The 17,543-nt window shown below is 40.8% G+C and overlaps 1 protein-coding gene across 5 annotated transcripts in view; it reads left to right on the forward strand.

Moving 5' to 3' along the window:
* LOC130431830 (arginyl-tRNA--protein transferase 1) overlaps positions 1-17,543 on the forward strand; it is a 60,388-nt gene that overhangs the window by 21,891 nt on the left and 20,954 nt on the right. For all 5 annotated transcript variants that reach the window (XM_056761032.1, XM_056761033.1, XM_056761036.1 and 2 more), the window contains 3 exons: positions 2,225-2,257; positions 8,151-8,332; positions 11,197-11,296. In XM_056761032.1, the coding sequence (XP_056617010.1) occupies positions 2,225-2,257; positions 8,151-8,332; positions 11,197-11,296 (315 nt within the window). The remainder of the gene's footprint in view (positions 1-2,224; positions 2,258-8,150; positions 8,333-11,196; positions 11,297-17,543) is intronic.

Consider the following 17,543-nt stretch of genomic DNA (forward strand, 5'->3'; position numbering starts at 1 on the left):
TGCATGACATAGCATGTTACCTCCACTTTACATTAAAGAACTAAAAACTAAAAATGTATTTTCGTTTTTTTTTACACTTTAAACATTTACATTTAGGCATTTGGCAGGCGCTATTATCCAAAGCGATTTACATTGCATTGTACTATACATTGCTTAAAAAACTTTAAAGATAGAGCTTTGTTGCACTCCTTATGTTACAGATTATTTTTGTTTAATATTCCTCTCTTGTGAAATGTCTAAATGTAAATGTGTGTCCGGTTGAAGTCAGTAGTCAAACAGGGTCTCTGCTGCCAGGCTCCAGGAGATCAGGAAGAGGTCTAATGGGAATATGTATGTGTTTGTTAGCTGTTACCCACGGGCAGCTCTGTTGAGGGCCTGGCAGCACTAGAGAAAGCTCATGCCAGGTTTAATCCCACACCACAACCCTCTCCCATGTCCCATCTTCTCCCCTCCACTCGGTCAAACAATGGCCTTCTCTTACACAACCGCTCGGAGAGGTAAACAAATCATGTCTTTTGAGTTATAAACGCATTCGAATTCATGCCTCAAGTCAAAAGTTTATTTGTAGAAGAACGTTTCTTGGGTCCTGATATGTTTTGTGGTTGCGTGCATCGTGCTGTGTGTATTCATTTATTGATATTTAATTCAGACTGAAGTTGAGCTCAATCATCGTTTCATTTGTCATGACGCTGTAGATTCCGAAAGCATTGTTTAGCGATGTAGCTCGATGTTCGTCCACGTCAGCAAAAGAACGCAGATGTTAATGAAACCAAACGTCATGAAAACTCTTCAATGTGTTGTTAGTTCTGTAAAACCAGGGCAGATGCGGAAACAAGCATGTGGAGCTTGTAACCGTCTGACTAATTCTCTCCGAGCCCAGAAAGTGAAGCCGCTCACTGGTGTTTTGTAGCATTTTAATTCACAGGACTCTGATGTTGTCAGATTACATCCAGACTCGCTGTGTGCGCTTGCGTGTGCATGTTCAAGATGGAGGACCTGAAAGGTGCATTCGTGCCAGTTTGTTACGTGGGGCCAAATGCAAATTAAAGCTGTGTTTTGCTTGATGTTGTAGCATCTGAAGGCATCTAGTCTATTTCAAGATTCGTTATTCCTTCGTGAAAGTCAAACGCAATGACAAATCTTCCACATTTAAAGACATCATCGATTCTCTCTCTGTGTCTCGCTCACATTTAAAGCAGATTGAAAGCAGAATTGTTGACTTTGCAAAACTATTTATGAAATCTTTGAGTTGAAGTGAATCACTTGCTGCATCCCAATTCGCATGCTATCCGCTCCAAATAGTCTTTCGAAAGTAGAATTTGTTTGTCCCAAATCGTAAATGTTGAAAGGAGTATTTCAAGGATTCTCAGATGGTCGAATACTTCCGTTAGAAATTGGAAGTGCAGAACGACGGCCGTATACTTGAAAAACATACTTGAACGTATATGTTTTAGTGGTTTTTAATGATTTTTCTGAGTGGAATCTGGGCGGAATCTTTGACAAAAAACTTTAATTATCTCAGCTGTTTAATCAAAATGATGAATTTTTTAAGACACCTACCCACATCTACGGAGTGATAAAAATTAAACAAATGAAGATAGAAGAAAACGGTTTCTTTTGTTTAAAAGCTGAGACTCTGTTCTTTCATTTGACATATTGTACAGAAAATTTACTGTGAGCCATTAAAGTTGGGTGAAAATGTTATAAAACGGTGGTGGCAACTTTATTTTAAAGAGGCTGGCGGCGAATGAGTTAAATGGAAAGAAAGGTGTATTTTGATGTGTGTGAAACTTAATGACCACAATGTTGTCTATGCCACAACGACCACTTTTGTTTCCTGTCCCAGTGCCTGAATATTGTTTTGCTAAAATGTATACACTTTTCCATATCAAAAACAATACATAGTTTAAGTGCAAAGTATACGCGGGTGAATTTGGATCTTGGGAATGGCTTGTGACTGGACCAGACCTGTATTTTACCTTTTAGGAAACTGTGTGCTGGGTCTTATAGCGTGCACTAGGTCGTAAAGGATTTGGTGGTGTAAAATGTGCATTTAAATGGAAACCACTAGAGATATAAAGACCTTCATACAGAAGACCATGTTGAATGTGCTCAATTATACACGTGAGACAGCCCACTCACTTGGATCATGTGTTTAATGTGTCATATGTTATACATGGATGAATTAACAGCGGTTTCTGTCTTTTTCTTTTTCCCCTTACAGTTTAAGAGGTTCCTGTGTGACTCGCCATTAGAGGTACGTGATGAGTTTGTGTTTCAAATACTTCTTAATAGGGATGCACCGATGTATCGGCCACCAATATTAATCTGCCGATATTGGATGAATGAATGGTTCTATTAATTAACTGGAGGGAATGAGTTACATGTCTGTTTAATCCAACATTTCTTTCTGAGCAAAATAATTGAATAGCAAAAGCAAAGACTTTAAGCTTATTGAAGAAATGTTAGGTCAAGTATGAGGTTAAGTTGTTAATAAAATAAATATCGTATTGCAAAAATCACCTTTGAAGATTGTCATGTTGTCTTTTTATTTATTTTATTAAATTTGTATCTTAACGTGTGCCTCGGGGGCACTATGGCTTAGTGGATTGCACGTTCGCCTCACACCTCCAGGGTTGGGGGTTCGATTCCAGCTTCCGACTTGTGTGTGTGGAGTTTGCATGTTCTCCCCGTGCCTCGGGGGTTTCCTCCGGGTACTCCGGTTTCCTCCCCTGGTCCAAAGACATGCATGGTAGGTTGATTGGCATCTCTGGAAAAATTGTCCGTAGGGTGTGAGTGCGTGAGTGAATGAGTGAGTGTGTGTGCCCTGCGATGGGTTGGCACTCCATCCAGGGTGTATCCTGCCTTGATGCCCGATGACTCCTGAGATAGGCACAGGCTCCCCGTGACCCGAGGTAGTTCGGATAAGCGGTAGAAAATGGAATGGAATGGATCCAATTCATGTTCAGTAAAATAAATTGAATTCAGAAAAAAATATCTAGTTTTGTAAAGTACTATGTAATTGACCAATATCGGTATCGAAATCTGACAAATGTTTGTTAAAATCTGTATCGGCCATAAAATCCTATCTGTGCATCCCTACTCCTTGTTGAACTTGATCAATTTCTCTAAAATGTCCAGAACAACTTTTGCAAAAAGATGTGTCAATATTACGAGCAGGTTATATTCATAGAATAGTGTTTGTAAACTTTTGGCAATTTTACTTGAAAAATTCACATAGGTAATCGCACACCAATTGTAATATTTCATCAGATATTGTGACTGTGGGATGTGGGACTGATGCTGTTTGTCTTGTTGCAGTGATAAATGTGGAAACTTGTGACTTGGCTGTTTGTTTCTCATGAAACAATGGAAAAATGTGTTGTCCAGACCAGGATCTCTGTGCTGTGGGCCACACACACAACAGTTTGTTGTGATGCGAAATTGTGCCTGACAGAACATTGCCTCTCTATCACGACCAACTGCCTTCTATAAACTTTCTCTTTTCTGCCATTCCTTTGATTTTTAGGAGCATTTTAAAGAGCATTTTTGTTGACATGGAATGTTAGATTGTGGTGAGGACGAGGCCTGCCGAAACATGTAAACAATGTGACATGTGAATTTGAGCATCATGGTGTTCTGATCAGATAGCGGCACTGTATTGGACCACATTATGGTATGGTCATGTTTTTGTGTGTCGGTAACACCATTTGTAGTAGAAGAGTGAAGTGTGTGAAGTGATTGGGCAGAGGTTACATCAACAAATTGTTTGCGTTATGGCCTTACCTTGAGTGAGACGGCTAACCTCAGGTTGTACAATGTCCTGTAAGTGACTTTGGATAAAAGTAGATCAGCTGCTTTCAGAGGCAGAACCGAGCATGCGCTCGCAGCATATCCGACCTCTTAAAGATGCGTGAACAATAACACTATTTGAACTCCGTCTGCAAACTCGGAAGTAAATTAAAGCGATTGTAGATTTGCCATTAGCGTGTATTCGACTCGTTGGCCTGGTTGTGTTTATCTGGGTGCGTGTTGTGTTATCCGCGTCACCGTAATGCCCGTCCTCAAAAACAGGCCTGTGTTGCATTTTTACGTCTGTTTCTGTTTGGCTTTTTTAAATGTCTTTTTATTGACCTGCAATGTCTATCCTGAGGGAAAGCGCTTGTTAACAGTGGTGTGGTGTAATTAGTCAACGGGGTTTTATAGACCTCGAACCCCCCCATGCTCCCCCCCCCCCACACACACACAGTTTAACTTCTTCATCCTTTTTCGTTTCTCAATTCCAGTAAGAGGTTTTGAAAAGCACAGTAACAATTAGCCCTCAGCTGTCCGTGCGGCGGCACCTTCAAGGCAAACACGGCACATGACCTTGTATCCAGAAGGAAACACAATGAAGTCATTAACACATTAATAAACACGGGCTAACCCCCACAATATAATCAAAGCTGCACATGCCTGAGTTTATCGAGCGAGCGCATGTGTGCTGCAGAAGGAGCCGGACGCGAGCGTGCCACGTCATGTCGTGAGTCACGGACTTGAGAAAAGTGGCAATGGTAATTGATCGCTGCTGTTTCCACACGGGGTTAAATGAGCCGTCGTTGAACGCAGCGTGTTTCGTGCGTTTGCGTGACGAGAGGATTGGTTTCATCTTGTAATGTTGTCTCTACCTCTTTTCATGTTTTAAGCTGTCAATTCTTTGACGTTTTATACTTGGTGCACTGTTGACACAATGTTAAATTAAGTAAAAAGAAAGAGTCAGTTTCGATAAAAATACGGTTCACATTATTGTTAAGTTGTTTACATGTTTCTTGTATTTTTATGGACTTTTTCTAGCAATAGCTGTCAGTTTTTTTTCAAACATAAAAGCTGGCAGGTGTGTTTATTTTACAAACTTTTTATTATACATTTTTTTACGTTTTTTTGAAAGGGACCATGTACATTATTTTAACATTAATGTTTCCATATCATTGATTTTACCGAATTTAGCAGGCTAATTTTCATACCCAGTCCCTTGGCAGGTAAACATAATTTTAAAACACACACATATATATATATACAATACACACTAGAGCAATATAATTTAATTAATTTTATACATCCCGTCAGAGCAAGAAAGAAATTAAATAATTGTGAATAAAAATTTGTGTTAATTTTAAATAAGATTTCAATTTTAATTTAAACAAATCAAAAGATTTGGATAATCTCAAACTAACGGATCATAAATTTAAAATGGGGTATTTCATTTCATGCTAGACTATTACTGCATCACAAAGTACCTACTACGAAACTAAGAAAAATGAAAATTGAATGTAATTTCTTTGTATTTTTTTTTAAAGTCTTGGAGTACTGTGCTTTACTACACAAGCATCTTTACTGTGTGACAGTGTTTGGTTATTTTGTATGATCTGCTCTTGTTGCCACGACATGAAACGTCACTGTATAACCAGAAGAATGTTAACTGGCCTTTAGTCTGACAAACAGCCTGCTGCCGTCCCCTCGACTGACAGCACACAGACGTTTAGCACGACACGAGCGGGACAAACAAAGACCGACACAGAGAAACAGTGCACCATATGCTTGTGATTTGTGCCCTGCCTCTTTCATTGGCGCTGTGTGTGTGTGTTTGCCTTCACCGTGGCACAAGCGCAGTCATTAGGCCGTCCGACGGTGTGATCTCTGGGTCAAGGTGACGCCATTTGCCTTACTTGGGTCATGGCTACATAAACACGTCTGACAGCCACACTGAGAGTTTTACTGTGAAATCATTCCTGAAGTGAATTTGGTTTGAAAGTGAGCATGTGCAGGCCATGATCAGTCCAGAGGGCAAAGAACGTGAAGTGAGCACTCTGAAGGGATCGCTGCCCAATTCCAGAAACCCATTTAAGATGCGAGTACCCTTGGTTATTCTTGTGAGGGATAAACGGAGGACGTTTGCTGCAATCATAGATGTGTGTGATCATAGTTGGGCGTTTTCTTCAGAAAAGTTTAAACTTAAAAAGGCATTCGGAGCTGCGTTTAAAAAAGCGCTCGTGACTTTTTTGGAAAGCACGGTTTACTCTATAGGATAATAATGTAAAACAAACGCTGTCAGCTTCAAAAATGAAGAGAAAAGAAGTGTGAACATGTCCGAAGTCATTTTAATTCGTATTTTATGGTACAAAACAAATTTGGTGAGTTAAGGAAGGAACATTTCATCTTGATGGTGTTTGAAAGAAATTTTAAAATCCCCAGACGGGTCAATGAAGTACCCCAGGTCTTAAAATGAATCGTGGAAAGGTGCCGCCCAGAATCGCAAAATCTTAAATGGCTCAATAAAGTGATGATGTACGCTTTGCTAATGGCTTCGCGTAAGGGAATGGGTTTATTTCCCCGGTTCACTTTTGCTTAGAATGACCCTTCGAGTCGTATATCCTCCGAGGGCTCATAAATACTTGCCTTTCACTAAAACATCGCTCGGGAAAAACGTAACAAGAACATGAAGCGTTGAATCGTTATGAATGAAAGATGCGTGGCTGTCAGGTGGTGCTGAGAGTTTAACGTTCTGTAATGGACTCTGTGCCGCCGAAGGGTGAGTAAGTGTGACAGACGTGCCGGTCTGGTTCTGGCTGAAACGGGGCTCGCCCTGTCAGACTCATATGTGGCACAGGCACATGTGGTGCTAAAAGCCGGGCTGGCTCAACAAAAAAAAGAACATAAGGCTCTCCATTTCACCGCAAGCCCTTAATCATCACTGTTAGCCGTTCTATGAAAGCACCTTCATCTCGACCGGCTGTGTGTGCTTAAGCCTGACAGATCGCCGACCCGTCCGACATGCACGCAGAATGAAAATAACTAAAGTATACATGTGGAATGCGGTGTTCTCCGGGGGAAATGAATGGGTTTACTGTAAAACCTCTCCAGGTGCTAGAGAGAGCCGAGGATATTTAGCGATGGAAATTTCATACGTTGAGCGAGACACTTTCTCGGGTCAGTTTGTGCGTTCCGAGTTGCGAGTCTGTGAGTTTGTGTTGGTTTTAATTTGAAGGTCAGCCGCACGGCGGCTCTGAATGCTCTCGGGCCGAGACGCTCCCCTGGTGTCGTGATAACAAGCTGCCTTCCTGCAGGGCTAACCGGACCCAGATGGGCCGAGGGGCCCGTCGAGAGATCCCGTTACGGCCGCGGCCGCAGCCCCCCGCCCGCTGTGCTGTTTGAAGTCTCATTGGGGTAATCGAGCGAATAAAGCACCTCTTCCATAAGTCGCTTGATTGAAAAAAGCGAGTGTGAAGGTTCCAGAGGGATATATGATATCGGGCAGGTAACGGTTTTGGGGTTTTACTGCCACTCGGAACGGCAAACGTAAATATTCAGACTCTCGTGAGTCACATGAAAGAAATGGAGCTTTCATCTTCAGACACAACAGTAGTTTCGTTTTTTGGCTTCTGATTTACGTGCACGTTGGCTCACAGAGGCCCCGTCCTGCCCAGTGTTTTAGTCATGACAATCATTTTCTTCATGCAAGAGTTTTATTAAAATGCCTCTCCTCATCTGTGCATGCCTGCAGTGAGGTCCTGCGACACACATTTGGGAATGATTAGCAGGCCACTGTACACAAACACACATTCACAAGTTTAACTTAACTTACATTTATGCACATTTACACTTGTGCCTCTCTTAAAATGTTAAATGGATCCAATTCATGTTCAGTAAAATTAATTGAATGCAGAAAAACTATCTAATATTGTGTATTACTGTATGGAATTGACCAATATCGGAATCGACCGATAGTTGTTCTTTAAAATCCCTAATATGCAGTGTATATATATATATATGTATATATATATGTATATATACAAGTTTAGATTCTACTATAGAGTGTATCGCATCTCTCTTTCCTGCTGTCTCTCTAGTTTGCTCTTGTTCTAAATCTCTCTTGTTTTTTTTTCTTGTGTGATCTTCTCTCTTTTGCCGTTTTTCTCTCTCTCTCTCTCTCTCTCTCTCTCTATCACTCTCTCTCTCTCTCTCTCTCTATCTGTCTCTCTCACTCCCAATCTCTCTCTCTCTCTCTCTCTCCGTCTCTCTCACTCCCACTCTCTTTCTTAAAATAAAATATATATTTTAAACACGGAACGACTTTCATTGTCTGCTCTCTCTCTCTCTCTCTCTCTCTCCAGGCCACAACAGCGCCTGATGGTCCAGATGTGGGTTATGGTTCTTTCCATCAGCAGTACTGGTTGGATGGTAGAATAGTAGCCGTGGGGGTGTTGGACATCCTTCCCTCCTGCGTGTCGTCCGTGTACCTCTACTATCATCCTGACTTCTCCTCGCTCTCATTGGGCACTTACTCTGCTCTCAGGTATGTGTGTGCAGCTCTCTTCGGTCTGGAACCACCCGCTGTATGTACTGACCAATCACATAAATGTTTTTTGTTCGGCAGAATAACACATCAAACATCCTCTCGTGCTGACATGCCTCTAGTTTCAATGTGATGTGCCTCCTGGTCTTTCACACAGATGTGATGTTTTTCTCACCTGATTAGGTTACACTTTACAGAAGATCCCACATGTGAGTGTGTGTTATAGCGAGGTGTGCATGTCGAGGGGCCCGGGAGCTTCATTTCTCACAGACAGTAAAGTAAAGAGAGCGTTAGAGAGTGTGAAGCCGGAGTCTGGGTTGTGTTGTGTTGTGAACAGCTGGTGTCAGGCGTGGGGTCAGTGCCTTTGTGCTGCTGCATGTCAGAATGTGACACTCTTCACTAATGCGTCTCCATGCTGAGATGGACAATGTGTGTGTGTTCGTGCGAGCGTGTGGAGAGAGCACAAATAAGTGCGATGAATGCTAATTTAGACACTTACATCAAAAGAAAATAATCGATATATTTGAAATAATGCAAAACATCCTTAATGAAAATACTGAAACTGAAAATTCTGCCATCATTTCAAACCTGTATGGCTTTCTTTCCTCTGCAGAACAAAAAAGAAGATATTTTGAAGAATGTTGAAAACCGAACAGCAACATTTTTCAAATGATCTTCTTTTGTGTTCTGCGGAAGAAAGAAAGTCAAACTGGTTTGTCATGACAAGAGTTGTTTTTGGGTGAACTGTCTCTGTTCCCTCCGGATTCATTTTTTCATCCAAACTTTCTTTTTGTAATTTCACGCTATTTTAAAACAAGCCATACCATGATGTTTAAAACTGTTCATATTTACATTCTGCATAATGATTTACACATTTTATATTTAACTTTAATATATAATATTTGTTAAATTAGATGGTAGGCTGTAGTTTTTAGAATATGATTCTTCTTCTTAACAATCCTAATTTCTAGTTTCAGTTAATTTTCTAGATAGATTCATCTATTTAACCAACATCTGTGTGATTTTTCCATTTAAAATATAAGTTCTTGTAATACAAATCTTGATTTAATGAATTTTTACTTTTTGTGACCTAAACTTCACTATTTGTATTTATTGTTAGCATTTCAGTGAGTTGTAAATGTGACCAACAGAAGTTACACATTGTGTCGTTTAAGAAATATGATCCAAACAATTCCCACTTTCTCTGGATGTGTGCGAGTGACATTAATATTAAGCAGGCGTCCCGTCTGTGGTGAAGCGCTGGGGTATAATTGGCTTGAGTAGGGGTGTCACATCACTGAAGGGGAGATAATGGGGGCTTCAACCGCCTGCCAGAACCGAGCGGGTGGGGGCTGGGGGTCCGATTGAGACGGGGGGTGTATCTGCCCTCTCTTTCTCTCTCCTCTTCTTTCTCCATCTTTTTTTGTGAATGAGTTCCTCGGCCTCTTCTTATCCCTCTTTCATTCACAAAGAGCCAGGCTTTGTCACCAGGGGATGGGAACCCAGGAACCTGGCAGCGACCGCGTGACCTTCCTGCACCTCGCTGTTTGTCCACGATTCTCTTTCCTACTTTCTCTTTATCTCTCACTCTCTCTGGCTTTATTTCACTTTCCACTTCTTTTATTCGGCCTTGGCTGCTCGCTCTCTCTTCCTCTTCTTGTCCTACGTTTTCCTTTTATTTTTGGGGGAAAACAATACAGAAAAAGCAAGAAAAAGGAGATTTATTTATGGCAAAGAAAAACAGGTTTGTGGTGGGAATAAAACAAAACTAAAGAGAGAGAGAGGCATTTGATTGGCTGAAGGCTAAGGTACAAATCTCCTCTATTTTTCTTGGTAACTTGTTTTTGTTTTTCTCCTCGCTTGTCTTTTTCTCACTTCCACATACGCATTCAAATGGTTGTTTGTGGAACAACAGTTGTTTTGGTCCCTCTACAGCAAGATTTATTTATTTAATGGTTGTCAGTAGATTCATCTCAATATTTATTGCATCACAACATTTTGTAAACTTTAATATGTTTGTAAATCAGAATCAAATGAAATGGTTGTATCAGGTAATTTTGTTAAATGCTTCCGTTGTTTTGTCTCCATTTACAGCAGGTTTGAGATGAGTTTTAGAATATAAAAATGTCTTTATCACTTTATTTTATTTAATATTATTTTATGTTTTGCAGTCTTCATCCGTCAAACCTGTCTGACTTTATGTATTTAACAATTGGGATGAAATGGCATGACATATATATATATATATATATATCACAGACTATATTAAAGGGGTCAGATGATGCGGCTAAAACAAATATTATGGTTTTCTTTTAGATGTAATGCGATGTGTATATACAATTTAAGGTTAAAAACACTGTATTTTCCACAAAGCTCATGGCTCTGATAAGCAAGGTGTGCTATGATTGGCCAGTTAACCACTGTGTAGTGATTTGTGGAATACTTCAAGCCTGTGACGGAAATGTAACGCCTCTGACCATATATGGAACATCAGGTTTCCTCTTCAATTGTACTGACAGGTACGCCACCTCATCTGCGTAAACATTTGGGGGGTCTAAGTCAAATCAGACCACCAAATGACGTAGATTTGTGGGGGTGTGGTTACACAAGGCGTTTCAGGCAGGTCTGGGTGAGCATTCGCTTTTAGATAGAATGCTCCTTTTGTTCCCACTCTTTCATTTTTGCAATTTTACGTGTCTGATAAATGCATGGACAACTTAGAACACACCAAAGACACAAAGAACACGTATTCGCGCCATATGACCCCTTTAAGATGATGCTTCAAAGTTTTTTTGAAATTTGTTCAACTTGGAAATGCTTTGCATCTCAGTTAAACGCTGGTGTATGTGTTTTTGTGTTTTCAGTGAGATTGCCTTCACCAAGCAGTTACAGAAGCAGTCACCCAAACTCGCCTACTATTATCTGGGTTTCTATGTTCATTCCTGCCCCAAGATGCGCTATAAGGTACACCTCAGTGTTCCATATGAACCAAAAAAGAAAAAAGCTTTTCATCCTATTCTATCTATTGTATTTATCCATGTGATTTGGGTGCAAACAGGGAAAATTCTTATAATATGTTTCTTTGCTATGCATCAAAAGCAGGTTATTCTTAGCGATGTAAGAATCCATATCTTTCAATGTTTCATAAGGCATTAGCATCTATCCTCTCATTCATAGCACTTGTAAGATATTCATAGAGCTGTAAGGATCATTTCAGTTCTTGTATTAGGTGATGAGGGGATGTTATAGGTGAAGGATGTTTGGGGAGGTATAGGGAACAGCAGTTAAAGGTGTTAATCCTCTGTACGGCTCACACCTCTCTGCTCGGTTGCTGTTGTAATCTGTTTCTCTCAATATTGCTCCCCGAAGATTCATCCTGGAGTGACCGCAGCGCCACCGTCTTGGAAACCTTGTGCAACTGGAGAATCATCTCTCTCCCTTTATCTGCTCGCTCTGATGTAGATTTTGCAGAAGATATAAATGTTTTTTGAAATCTCATTTGTTCTCCACTTTTTGCTTTTATTTGAAGTCTCGCAGGGTTTGTACAGCCATTAAAGTCCCCATGAACTGAAAGTTGGGATCAGTTTTACTTCCGTATTTTGCATTTCCGATTGAAATGTAATTTTGATTGAGAAAAATTGTGGCCGTGGCTTTCGTCCTTCTCTGCGATTTCATTGGATGTTTGAAAACAGCCGTTGCGTTTTGAAATGGTACTGGCAGCAGACTGAGGTGGTGTTTGTATTACCCGTTGCCGTATGAAAAGACTTAAACCGAAAACAACTTTTTGAACCGTAAACGATCCTCGTTTTCGAGGGAAACAAACACAATGATACAGACGACCCAATCGGTAAGCAAATTTTCAAACTAAAACGGGGGCTGCAGTGTTTCCAAAAGTCTCCGTTATCGGGATTTGAAAAGTCTGGAGTAGTGTTAATGCCAGGTGCAACCGTAGCAAGAGTTATTCGTTTTTGAAAGAAAGTGCACTAGCATAAACGCCATCTGACAGTCGAAGAGGAGGAGTAAACAGCTGCTCCGCCCCAGAGCCACTGAGAGAGAGAGTCGCGTCTTCTCCGTTGACTCCATGGAACAGTTTTTTAACAGTTTCAATAGTTCCCGGAAGTTACCAGTAACGCATCGAGCTGCGACTAAACCGACCAACTGAGATAAACTTCTAACCCATTTAAAGATGAAAGCCTTATAATGAATAAAACAATTATTTGAAGAGAAAACATAACATCCTGGAACTATCTGAAGGCACCATGAATCACGTGACGCTCCAGCATTTTGGACCTCCCTTTGCAGAACTCTCTCTCTCGAAGGCTCTGCTCCGCCCAAGAGATGAATAGTCATTACAGGACAGAAGTGCATTTTCAGATTATAACTGAAGATTTTGAGGGCACACGATTTTAAAAAGAGAATGACCCACATTGATAAACTATTTACGAAAAATCGTCATTTCTTAATTTCACTGGGACTTTAACGTATATCTTAATCTTTCTTGACTTGTCTTTTTCTTAATTTTTTATATAATGCTACTGCCATGCAAATCCAATATCATATAACAACCCAATTGAAGTTTGGATGACATGAAATGCTGAAAGCTAATACATTTGACTTGCCGTCAACCCCAGACAGCGGCTGATCTGCAGAAATCATCAGCACAATATCACAATCTCATGCTTTACAGCTTGTAAGCCTCCTGGTGCAGACAGGCCGTGGAAAATCTTGAGGTATGTTTCTAGCGTTGGCTTTCTGTTTAGTTGTGTTGAGTTTGCAGCTCGAAACACTGTTAGCTGTCACTGCCACACCTTCTTGGCTTGTGGCTGGTTTCTCGTTCAGACCGGGATTTAGAGTTGTGTTTGAGACGGCAGAGCGTAACAGTAAAGATGTCCAGCGGGACTGCAGCTTGTGCAGACGCAGTTGAGCGACTAACCTGTTGGCTGATGTTCGTCCGGGCCTAAGGAGATGTCGGGCTGTCGAACAGCTGATTTGTGTAGGGTGGATAGAGATGGCGAAGGAGAGAAAGAATGTAAATAAAAGTGACAGACTGGTCCAGAGCAGATGTAGGAGAGGGAACAGATGTAAAAGTTATTAGCGATTGAGGATCAAGTCAGTGCATCGCATACTACAGCATCACCTGAAAACATTTTCAGAGAGGTGGACACTTTTGTTTCTCTCTTAAAGGATCTACTGACGGAAATGCAATATAATATACATAACTATGTGTATAAAGATCTAACATGATGAAGAGTCATGTTTTTACTACCTACATACACCGCGTGCCCCCTTACATGGAATTCACCATGTTGTTTCTACAGTAGCCCATAACGGACAAACTTCTCTACAGAACGTGTTTTGTAAGTACATTATGTCATTCGACAAAGAGGCTAAAAAGTGACAACATCTTAGTTCTCTGTCAGCCGCTGTAGTCTGGAGTGAGCAGTTGGTTGCAATTCGCAACATCACCGCTAGATACCTCTAAAATCCCCACATTCCTCCTTTAAAAGGATCCTCTATATAGAGTGATGTATGGCTTAATATGAACAATGGCATTAATTGTGAAATAAAAAAACTGTGTAACTGTCACAGTTTTCATGAACTTTGAACAAATATCTTTACTTGGAGGTCGCCATTTTTTTTGCGTCAGAATCCGTGATGTCAAATGGTTGCGACCTAAACCTGTTCTCTTTCGCAACGGCTAAGCACACACGTTTTCTATATATACCAGTTAAATATGACATGTAAAACATAGGAGCAGATATATAACACAGGGACAGTAGGTGGCGGTATGTCCTCTTGACACAAGCCAGCCTGCCTGCCATAAAAGAAGAACACGTTCAGTATTAGTAAGCGTCTGTTTAACTGCTGCGCGTTGCACCGGTCTCGCATCATTTTACTTTCGTTTTGTTGTTCGTTTATTTATTGAAAATTTGTTGTTCAACGTTTGCCGGATCCTGCTTCCTTCTTCCTTGCTGTGAACATTGTTACACATACGTATAAATATATATATTATACTACAGTACCTTACATTTACCGAAGAACTGATTAGTGTGTCTGTGTTTAGTTTGACTCCCTAGCTGTGCGTGCAACCAGTTTACGTCATCGAAAAGAACGTTGCGGCCTCTTTAGATTAAAATGAGAATTATATATATATATTTTTTATGAACTGAAAATATTTGATGTTCACAAATGCTTGTAGTGTAAGGCTATTACAATGCATTAAGCCATACATCTCTCTATACAGCGGGTTCCCTTTAAGTAATTCTTGATTTTTTCTTGGTTTGTTTTGGTTGGTAATGAAGTTTGACACTCATGCAGAATATTTAAAACACTTTCATCATTCTCATAAAAAATGTGTAAAATGTTATTCATCCATTCTCTCATTCTCATGCTAGCATCATCATTTTTCACAGCTCATGGCTGGTCAGGATACTTTATATCTACAACAGTGTGTTTATCTGTTGAGCTCTCGGTTAAGAAGCCGTATGACATCATTTAGCCCCGGCTCCAACCGTCACGCATCTCTGCATTGCGGTGAGATTATTAATTCACCCGCCGTCACCGTTCTCTGCACTGCAGCGCCGTTTTAATCCACTCAAAACTTCCACCTTCACCTCTCTCAGACTTTATCTGCAGTCCTGTATGTGCGTCTCTCGGTTTCAGCGGATTCTCTCCGTTCTGGCGGGTTCTGCAGAGCTGCACGTGTGGAATACTGAATAGCGCTCGGTTGGAGTCCGGTTTACCCGTGGGTAATCTCCCCCAGCCCGGCTCTCAGATATCTAGAGCTCATTTACCACACCGTGAGATTAGTGTGAGGTTAGAAGGTTGCCTGTTTCTCACCTACACCCAGAAGCCACTTATTAACACCGAGGCATACGGCATTATTGTGGGCGTCCCGGGACGTCTCCTTGAAATTACTCTCCGCACAGCGTGTCGTTCCAGCATGGCCTCCTTTCCTCCACACATCACCCGCTGTGGATCTTCAATATCCCTGAACCCTCACGAATGAGCTGCTGACAGCTTCAGAGCGCTGCTGTGTGTCTCTTTAGACAGAGAACGCTCTGTACCCCTCACCGAGTCTATTGGCAAAGCATGACCACTTCACGATGACCGCAGATCTCTCACGGTGGCTTTCACTCGTTTACCTTGAATTGAAATATTGGATGAGGCTTAAACTGATCGTGGAGTGATGCAGAGGTTTTTTAAATTGAGAAAATGTCTCCCATTCAATGGAAGTCTTTTTGGTTATCAACGTTTTTTTTCCGAACAGGACAAACAAATTTGGAATGACATGATGTGGAGAATTAAAACGTTGAAGCCATGGTTTTTGGACCCCCAATTTCAGATGCATTAGACAACCCGGTTTCTTATTTAAGCAAAGACCGGTTTTTAGGTGTAATGTATTATGAGCTTGGTGAGAGCAGGACTGAAGTAAACCAAAAACAAAAACCGTGCCAGGAACTTTAACTTTCCTCTCTTTAAATTCAACTTGGCATAAAGGGCGCTGGTTGGAGGCTCTGTTGGAGGTTTTGGCACATCAGATCCAGCCAGCATCATTTCTCTTGCCGCAGTGAATCCAGACCGCCGTCCAGTTCGAGACGTGACTTCCTAGCCCCGCCGGCTTCATTCTTTGCCTGGCCCACTGATGGCAGTTTTGCCCTGGACTCCGCTGGGCTTTCAGATATCTGAATGTCTCTAATGGAGTGGATGAGTAGGGCTGTAGGGTTCTGGCAAGAGATGGACCAAGAGCCGAATTAGGATCTCCCCCTCCGCTTCCATCCACCAGGTGTTTCCCAAAGCTTCCTGCGAATTCCGAGTGCAGGCCAAAGGAAACAAGCTTCTGAGAGATGTTTTGGGGTCGTCTTTGTGTGTTTGTGTGGAGGCTGCCCGTCATCTGGAGAGGCTTTTCATGAGTCCTAAGAGCTGCTTGCCATGAGGTTAATGTGGAAACCCTCGGTGCGTCTGAGTGAGATAGACGGATAATACACACGCTGTGTTCAAGGCCAACCTGCCATCATTGAGCGTGCATGAGGTGAACGTGAAATGAATTTAGCAGGTTCTAGTCTTTTTTAAAGAGACAGTGGAATGGGACTTCACTATGACATCACGTCCATCTAGCAGGGATCCTCCGGATTGGTCCAATAACTGACAGATGACGAGTTAGATGTGCTAAAGAGATGCTGAAGTTAGCGACTTGAGATGATTGGTTATGCAAAAGTTCTTTATTTCAACGCAGGCGACCACATATTCTTGTTCGTTTTATTTAGCTTTCATTATAATTTTTTTTTTCCTTTGTGTTGGTGATTTCTGATAAGCGTGTATGTTAAGGATTAACATGAATGTCATTTTATTTATGTTGCACATTTTAAAAATGTTAATAATTTGCTTTATGTAACTTTTTAGTGTTTAGTTTCCACTACAATGGGGTATATGCACATGATCTTGGCGATATTAGCTGGCTGAGATTACGTCATCGCCCCGTATGCATATACCCCATTGTAAAGAGAGAGAAGGATAAGATAAGTCCAAAATCTACTGGGAGGTACTTAAATAAATCATGTGAAAATGTTTCATCTTTTTTTGGTAAATTAAAGTTTGTTTACTTATTTTCGTTGGATTTTCAAGAAATAATGAATATTACAGGAGTAGAACAGAAAGGGATGAAAGATTCACATTTTAATATAAGGTTTTCAGAAAAAGCATTTTATTGTCTTTTATAACAAAAAATCGATCGATTAAACCCACGACAATGATGACTTGTTGTAAATAATAGTGAAAAAATACCACTTTAACTCCATTATCACCCCATAGCAGACTTTGACTCAAAGATATAGAGCCGTTAAAAGTGCATGGAAGTGTAGTTTTGGAGCAGACAGTGGAGAAAGCTGATGTGCATGTACTTCTGTCAGGTCATTGGAAGTGTTTTCTACCTCCTTGTCTAGTGTTGTTAGCAAGCCAAACCACAGGACAGACTTTTGCAACAGCCCTGTTTTGTTTTTATGTAAAAAACACCTTGTAAATTGAAAAATGACACAGAAAAACACAGTACGTTTGAGAATGACAGAAAAACACCTGGAAATATCAGGGATTTTTATGTCTGGAAGTCATGTGAATCTTTATCATTTTATTTGTTGCTTTTGTTTGCCAACCAGTGTGCGTCAAGAGCATTAAAATGAGCGAAAACAAATAAAACAATACTTTTTTTATGCAA

The sequence above is a fragment of the Triplophysa dalaica genome, chromosome 11, assembly GCF_015846415.1.
Source record: "Triplophysa dalaica isolate WHDGS20190420 chromosome 11, ASM1584641v1, whole genome shotgun sequence".
NCBI lineage: Eukaryota > Metazoa > Chordata > Actinopteri > Cypriniformes > Nemacheilidae > Triplophysa > Triplophysa dalaica.